This window comes from Crocodylus porosus, unplaced genomic scaffold, assembly GCF_001723895.1.
Source record: "Crocodylus porosus isolate Cpor-Errol unplaced genomic scaffold, CroPor_comp1, whole genome shotgun sequence".
NCBI lineage: Eukaryota > Metazoa > Chordata > Crocodylia > Crocodylidae > Crocodylus > Crocodylus porosus.
In genome coordinates, this window is record NW_017728886.1 from 62164505 (window position 1) to 62172826 (window position 8322).

The window sequence follows — 8322 nt, forward strand, 5'->3', positions numbered from 1 at the left end:
CATTAATGCACAGTAGTTACTGTGCATTTAGTTTAGTATGAAGTACTAAACTAAATGCGCCACAACTGTAGTTATTGCTCAGTAGTGCCAGTGTGTGGGGTTTTTGTGAAGGTTACCGTGCAGTAGTTTATTAGCACGGTTTTTGACCAGCAGGTAAAACTGGTTTAATAAGACTGCACAGTGTTATTAGGCTACCATGCAGTAAGCATCTCATGTAGACCTACCCAGGATGGACCAGGGTTTTTTTTTGTTTTCTGTTCACATTGCTAATTTCAACTTGCTGAAATACTTTGGCAATGTCCTTGTGTCAAACCTAACAGGGCTCCCCTGCTGACACTGCACTAGCATAACTTCCTAAAAATGGAAATGGAAAGATGAGCAAAGAACTGCAAGACACCTCTTTGTATTCACCACTTTGCCCTCCTAATGCCAACAATCCAACTTCCCCTTTGTGTCTAACTTGTGCCTTGCAACATTAAGGATCAGTTCAGTTATAAGGACCTAATGTGACTCATTACTCAGAACAAAAAGAGAGACAATTTAAGATGGAAGCAGTGTACATTTAAAAACTGCAATGTCAGACTGTGAGTCTCCCCATTCGGCAGTATAGTCCCCAGCCAACATATTGGTGCCCAAGCTCAAACTATTTATGCCTATCTGTATCTTTAATATCAACTAGTATTAAACAAATGTACTATACTAGAATCTTTGCATTGAGGTGGCAGCTGTCATTGAGGTCTTGCAATCAGTTGATTTATATGAATGTACCAGGTACCCAACTTGATTCCGTCTAGGTTATAATCCTGCAAATTTTGAAGGAAACACCTCCCTGCCCCCGCCCCCCAAAAAAAAAAACAAAACAAAAAACCCCAGTGAAATACAGGAGCATAACAATTACTTTTTCTGTGCTCTGAAGAGGAGAAGGCAATATTTAACCCATCTATATAGGTGCGAACTTGAAGTTCCTCCACTAAGGCTAAGGAGACATCAAGAAAGCTAGCACAAGCAAGTTCATATCCAAACAGTATCCCACTTTAAAATGGTTTTAGCGCTGCTATTTCCCCCTCCACCTGAACATCTCTTCAGTTTCCAGTGTGAAGTAAGACTGTGCTTGGTGAATTGCTGGGCATTCAAACTTCGGTGAAATCTTGGTCGCTTGGCAAGTTTTGCTTTCAAAAGACAATATGGAAGTTACTCTGGGTTGAAGTTATTCCTTGCTTTAATTTGTTGCCCAAACATACATATTGGAACATTCTGTACTACAGTAGCCAGCATGCATACAGTAATTGGACCAATCAGTGACCATCTCCTTTCACTACACGCACAGAAATAGGAACACCACTTGTTTGGACAAAGAAAAACAATTTAACTGGATACAGCTATCAAGGAACATTTTCTAGAAAGTTGCTTTTTTCCTGCAAATTCAGCAATGTAGAGATTATCCTTCAAGGCTTGAAGAACTTTACAGTCTTCTTGTGAAAAGGCTAACGGCATCCACTGTGGCTGAAATGAGATTATAACAATTTAAAAGTCCATTCAGAGCAACAATCAAATGGAAAACTAAGGCTTCAACATTACATAAATGGAAATGCTTTGAGAAAATCCATTTAGAGGGGGCACAAGTAGAAAAAAAGGTTATGAGGACTTGTGTAAACCAGAAGTTACTATAATGGTGACAGAGGGAGAGAGACCAGAATCAGACCCACTGTCATTTATTATATTCCTCTAATTTATACATAAAGCAGATAGGTTACTTCTATGGCAATGCAAGGATCTAAAGGGAAGAATTAAGATGTTCGCTTACTTCACTTGAAGAACTTAATTTCTGTATCAACGCAGTCATAGAAGAGGTCCGCCACTTCAGCGGGATCCAGAACCTCTGTACTGGAAAGGATGTCCTCCATTGCTTCTAGGCCTTGTTTTTCAAGGTCCAGCATGATCCTCATCAACTTCTTCCCTTTATCCTGAAAGATATAAAATGGCCAAGTTGAATAGTTATTAAAAATCAATCAACAATACACCAGTATCAGGATTAACACCAGCTAGAAGACAGTGTTACTTTACAAAGTTTACCTCTCCACTGTTCTCTGACAGAAAGTCTACTATAAAAAAAATCTGTTTTGTCCAGTTGTTTGCGGACCACTCCTACTCCAGTTTTCAGAGTAATCGTCTCAAGTGACATTAGCATTCTTTGTGCTGGTTTTGTAACAGACTGATTTGGTAAGGAAATGATTTTTGCTTGTAGGCAGCCTCATTTATTTTGAAAGCTACAAACAGAATTCTAATTCCAAGAAAAAGCGTAGGACTAGTAGTGACTGAAGGTTCAGCTGGGCTGCACACACTACCTCCAGAAGCAGATGGTGACGTCTGCTAAGATTTAGAGCATCTTGGACATCCAATTAAAACCACGGTCCGATTAATTTTTATTCCTACTTCAGAAGTTATCTTGATAGCATGCTCTAAAGTTTTAGAATCTACTTTTTTGTACCACAGCATATAGAACAATTCTTACCCAAGATAGAATATATGCCAATAATCTGGTGATAGGGAACTATGAACAATGGGAAAGGAGTTGCAGACTTGCTTGCTCTAGTTGGTCACTACTGCAAAGTTCACTACTTGGAGCTGTATTGATGATTACTATTTTGGCATTCCCCCCTCCACCCCCAGTAGTTTAAAATATCTATGGAACAGCTTTATACCTCACTTCTTTAAACATAGTTTTCTCCCTGCTCTGAGGAGATCTTCTGAACTAAGCTGAAACAATAAAGACTGCCTGAAAGTGTAACATAGGCACTGAGGCCCTGCTCACCTGCCCAGAGCTTGGCATTGCACTATGAATCACAGAGTCCATCTGAAATACATCTGTATGACTATTCCAGCATTCAGAATGGATTGGCTTGTCTGCAATTTTCCTGGCTTTGCTTGGGCTCATCCATACCTAGCTACTGGTACAATAGCAGAGCCAGAGGCAACAAGTACATAACACCATAACACCTTGTTCCCAGATAACTGGTTTAGTGCAGGTTTTGAGGTTGAGTAACAATATGGAAAAAATGCATTTACACAGATGCTGTATTTATCCTCCAAGAAAAAGAAAACAAAAACTAGAAATTCAGGGTGAAAGTTAATTCTAAACCTGGGATGGTACAAATTCACAGCATGGGCACCATTCAGCCCACTCAGCTTTGTAACAATGCCACACGCCTCTTACTGCATCAGCAGCTGTGATCTTAGAAGATTTTTAAACAGAATGAAATGTTTATTGTTTTCTTTGAGACCAGCAACTCTATTTGGCAACCATGTCTTTTTGTGGAAGCTAATTTACTGTTAATAATTGGAACTGGCAAGAAAGATTGAAGGAAACAACTCCCTGTCAGATCTCTAGAGCTGCTATAGATAGAGCTGTTCCAATCTCGAAAATAAATCTTTTCTCTCTCTTTGTACCTGAAAACAATAGGCATTTTGCTTTCCAACTCCGGTGGACATGACCAGCTCGGACAAGACTGATTATACAAACTCTTTAGGCTTACACACCAAAAGAAAGAATGCATACATTTGAAGTGAGACTTGAATAAGCTGTCTTATCTTAAAGAAATGCCCTTTTCCACACACACCCTCCCCCCACCTCACAAAACCCACAACTTAAATTTGAGATGCTGGAATAGCAGTTGGCCTGTACAGTATAGTTGGACTTGCAACACTCTTACTACTACCTTATTGTACAACATGATGTCCCATTAATTCTTCAACACTGGTTACAGTGACTCTGCATACAATGATACGTATTGAATAATTTGATGGCTGTGCAAACAAGTTTTACTGTGTCTTTCTTTCAGCAACAAGTATGGTAGTCTGACAGCTTCTTTTCATGCCCTCAAAACTTTGACAGTGCTAAGACAGCACTCAAGAAACCAATCCCATCTCTACCACAGGCTATGCAGAGACAAAGAGCTTTTTATTCTTAAAATTTTGCCAGTGTTAGGCTTTGAATAATGAACAGTCTGCCAACATCTGATGGATCATTTTTGGCAGCCAGCATTTCTTAAAAATAAAGATACCATGTATATTTACATTTTTCCAAGTTAAGTGATGTGATATTATGAAATCTTTTTTAGAATGTATGTTTCCTTTAAATTACATGCAGAAATTGCTATGTAAAAAAGGATTTCACAGATTTTACCAAAGCGAATGAAGCGCAAGGTCACAAACTTATGGAGAAATTCTCATTCCTCACCATTAAGTCCTAGAGACCTTACCTCATCAGTCTCAATTACAGAACGGGCCCATTCATGTGCCTTGTACAATTCATGCCTGCGGTCAGGTTTTTCCTGGAATCGAGGTATCTTTTTTGCAGGATCATCATCACCAAGAGACGGAGACTGAACCTTTGGTACTTGTTTGACATCATCAGCAAAAATGAAAGGCTTAAATATGGACCTGAAAGAAATAAGACTGTTGCAAGCATTTTGTATATCAATCCATAGTTTAACTAGGCTACTATGGACAGATTTGTGGAACCATTAGTTTACTACATGTGTTTTTACAGTGGAGGACTGAGGTCAGTGGTCCAAAAATAAGTTTCAGGAGAGGAATATATGTTATGAAAAAAGAAAATTATTTGCTTTTAATAACTGTTCTCCACTTCTTGCAAAGCTTTACATTACAGCCCTTTGCATTCCCCTTCATTGAAGTTTCCCAGTTTTGTAAAAAAAAGAGCCATCAGTTTCCTTCCCTGCACAGTTTTGGTAAACATCATGTTCATAATTTAAATCCCAATGTCTTGTTCCTCTTAGCAACCCCCTGTTTTGCTTTTTTTCTTTGCTCCCTCAGTCTATGGTTAATCTTCCCCCAGTCTATGGTTTGCTCCCTCAATCTATGATACCCAATATTCTCAAGTCCCACGATCCAAAACCACTTTCTAGTTAAGTGGTTCTCAATATTTTTAGATTCAAGGCACCCCTTGTCAGACTCAAGATACCCCTCCTTAACTTTTGCAAAATGAGAAGACCCCCATTTCAAAATGAATTGATTTATTACAGCACTTAGTTCCTTGCAGAGGAGCCAGAAAGGCACAGGGACCCTGAATATGACCTTATCTGCTTATCCCCTTACACATCTCAAGGCCAAAGTTTAGAATCACTTTTCTAGTTCTACTCTCACACAGGAGCAAGTATATGTCAAAGTCTTTTCCCCTGCCTTAGAAGTCATGTTCTTGATTTTTCTGAAATAAAAAACCAATGAGCTGAAAGCGGATGAATTCCCAAAGCATTCTATAGCACAATTTATTGTGTAATTACAAGTTATTACACAACATACTAAGTATCTGTGGAGATTTTACATCGAACAGCAGGCTACAAACAAGAACACCAATGCTTGCAAAGACAATACTCAAATTCCCATCTTAGCCTGGAATTAGGCATAAGCTCAGAACAGAACTCTAGATTTAACTCTAAGATCACATCTCCTGGTTTGAACTCAGCACAAATATTCTACATACACCACTGCAGTTACTTTCACTTCAGAGAGAAGGGCACAAGACTTATGAAAAAGCAAGTTTGTAAACAATGACTGAACAAACCAAAGATTTGTTGCTGCTGCTGTATCCATAACTGTCTCGAAGCTCTGCACCAAAGGAAGCTGATTTGAATAGTGTCTGAGCAAGCCACATAGTCTGCATCAAAAGCCTTTTATAGTTCGGGGTGGGGGAGAAGTTTTTGGAGGTTAAGTGTTAGTGGGGAACAGAAGGCGCGGGAAGCAGAGGCGAGTTGTTTTCTTTAATTTGCCTTGTTGCACCTGTTCTCTCACAACCAGATAAACATGAAAAATCCTCTATGCTTGCAACAAGGACAGTGCAAGCTTGTCCTGTCCCAAAAGCAGCTCCATCCTTAACACTGAACAACCACTAGTAGGGGAACAAGTCATCTGCAAGCCCACTAAACCTTTAGCCCCTGTAAAACCAAAGGTGGTGTTCCATTAGGCTAGCAGGTTTGTAAAGAGGATATTGTCCATTATGAACTCCACTGTGGTTAACACCTTGCACACTGAGACAGATTATACTTCCTGTCAGTGGCTCAGGACAATGGGGAGTGCAGGTAAGTAGGGTAAGACGCATCATGCTTAATGCTTGTTAAGAGCATGCATGTGGAAAGTTCATGTACAGTAACTATTGGGTGTGCCTACACATTCATTAATGTGCCATAGTTCCTGTGCATTAAGTTTAATATTTGGATAACCAAAAACTAAATCAATGTGCAGCAACTCACACTACTGTGCAGCGGCCTACTTCTACTGCACGGTAGTGTATTAGCACAGTTTTTGCCCAGCATGTTACTGCAGAGTGTTATTAGGCTACTGCGCAGTTAGCATCTTGTATAGATGTGCCTGTTGAGCTGTATATTTGTAACTTCATGTCTGTAGTAAAGACTGGAGTTTATTCTGCATTAGATTACAGATACTGTAGAAAAGAAGACATCTCCCTGGAATTGCTACTCATCAAGTTAAACCCTAATGCCTTATGTATAAGTCTTATTTTATTTACTTGGATGCGGGAAGGAATCTCCATGAGCGTCTTTGTTTACAACCAGGTTAGGCAGATAGGAGAATACTTAGCCCTGGTAAGGCCAAGGGATAGTTTAGAGAAGCAAAACATATATCAGTGTCCTGCCCAGGGTTCAATGACAATTCAACCTGCCAGATAGCTGGGACTTCCTTCAGCACCAAAGGACCTCTGTATAAACACACAAGTAGAAAAAGACAGTTCAGAGTCATCTAATAATTAAGACCTTTGGCCACCTAGGAGAAGCACTCTGGCATTCTCCTCCTTTGCCACAATATAAAGAGCTGCCATTCTTAATGTCACCATAAAAAAAACTTGGAAGTTGCATGTGGATTGAACTATACAGCGGACAGCTGACTTGGATTTCGTAAGTATTTAAACAGTAAAAGATACTCGTCCATAGATTGAACTATATAGGAGAATGTGAAATCTCGGACACTGTCCTCCACCTCAATCTGCTGCTGCAGGATCCAGGCAGTCACTGGCCTGTTAAATGACCTATTGTTAACACCTCTGAAGTAACAATTAATTAAGTAGTTACACTAAATCAATAATTTAGAGCAATTGTGGCCCACAACGGGGGGTGGGGGTGGGGGTGTTAATGTTCACTGGCTGGCTGGTACTGGCTTCCAAAATCCAGGATTTTCCTAGCCAATCCAGGACATATGGTCACCTTACCTATAAATAATATTCTCCAGTGCTTTGAGCAATAAAAGCAAAGATTTTCCTTTTGAGCAGTTACTCCAGTGATTAAAAACATTTAAAAGATGGGGCCTGCTATTCATCTAAAATTTTCCCTCCATTGATTTGTTATGACAGTACAGAAACCTATGGCCACTTGTGGTTAACCAGCTCCTCTTGCATACATCACAGGTTCTACTTGTAACAGTACATATGTTCTTATTTTGGGTCTGCACAGTAGGCATAGGCTTGCATATCCTTTCATCTACTCTCTTTACCAGTTGGAAGCAACTGAGACAGCCAAGAATTCAGTTGCCTCCCAAGAACACAGAAGGCAGGGAGAAGTTAGGGAGGAGACAAAGCATAGTGTAGCTCCCAAATCAAACAGAACCGACTGCCCCCATTCCAAAAGCTGCAATTTCAGGTTGATCCAGTGTATTTTGGATAAAGCTGAATTTAAAAAAATAAATAAAAATCAACAAAGTATCAATTTGGTGTTTCAATTCTGGAAGTATCCACTTAGCACTTCAACAAACTACATTTAAGAGAAATTTAAAGCATTTTAATGTGCGGGGGGAAAAGTTTTAGGTTTCCTTTCACTTTATGGAATGTTGAGGAGTACTGTGTTCACTTTGGGGCACAGCACTTCAAGGAAACAAATTCAAGACCCAGTTGTAGAAAGTGAAGATGAAAAGGACAACAGTGATCAGAGGTCTAGAAAAGATGATCAGTGAAGGAACATTGAAAGAACTGAGTTTGTTTCATCTATAACGGAGTGAGTTGAGGTAAATCTTCAGATGCATAAATACTTCTCGTCCACTTGTGATAAGGCCAAGTAATAATGGACTTAAAGCAATTTAAATTTAGGTTAGATGGGGCAGACTTTCAAACTCTAAGACTACTTAAAATCACTAAACAGATCATCTAGGAAGCCTGTTGAATCTTAGTAGTTAGAGGTTTTAAAAGACAAGATAGGCCAAGATGTCAGGAACGGTTTAGGCATAGTTGACAATGCCTGGGGTATGAATTGTGGTGGGGGAATAAAAATAAAAGATCTCTTGATCCATTCATTTCTGTGACTG

The 8322-nt window shown here is 39.5% G+C and overlaps 1 protein-coding gene across 2 annotated transcripts in view; it reads right to left on the reverse strand.

Annotated features, from left to right (window-relative positions):
* Positions 1-1195: 1195 nt before the first annotated feature.
* The window catches only part of SCRN1 (secernin 1), a 67394-nt gene continuing 60267 nt past the window's right edge, over positions 1196-8322 (reverse strand). For both annotated transcript variants that reach the window (XM_019535412.1, XM_019535419.1), the window contains exons 7-9: positions 4260-4440; positions 1805-1964; positions 1196-1503 (exon numbers count right to left, since the gene is read on the reverse strand). In XM_019535412.1, coding sequence (XP_019390957.1) covers positions 1806-1964; positions 4260-4440 — 340 coding nt within the window. In that variant the 3' untranslated portion in view covers positions 1196-1503; position 1805. The remainder of the gene's footprint in view (positions 1504-1804; positions 1965-4259; positions 4441-8322) is intronic.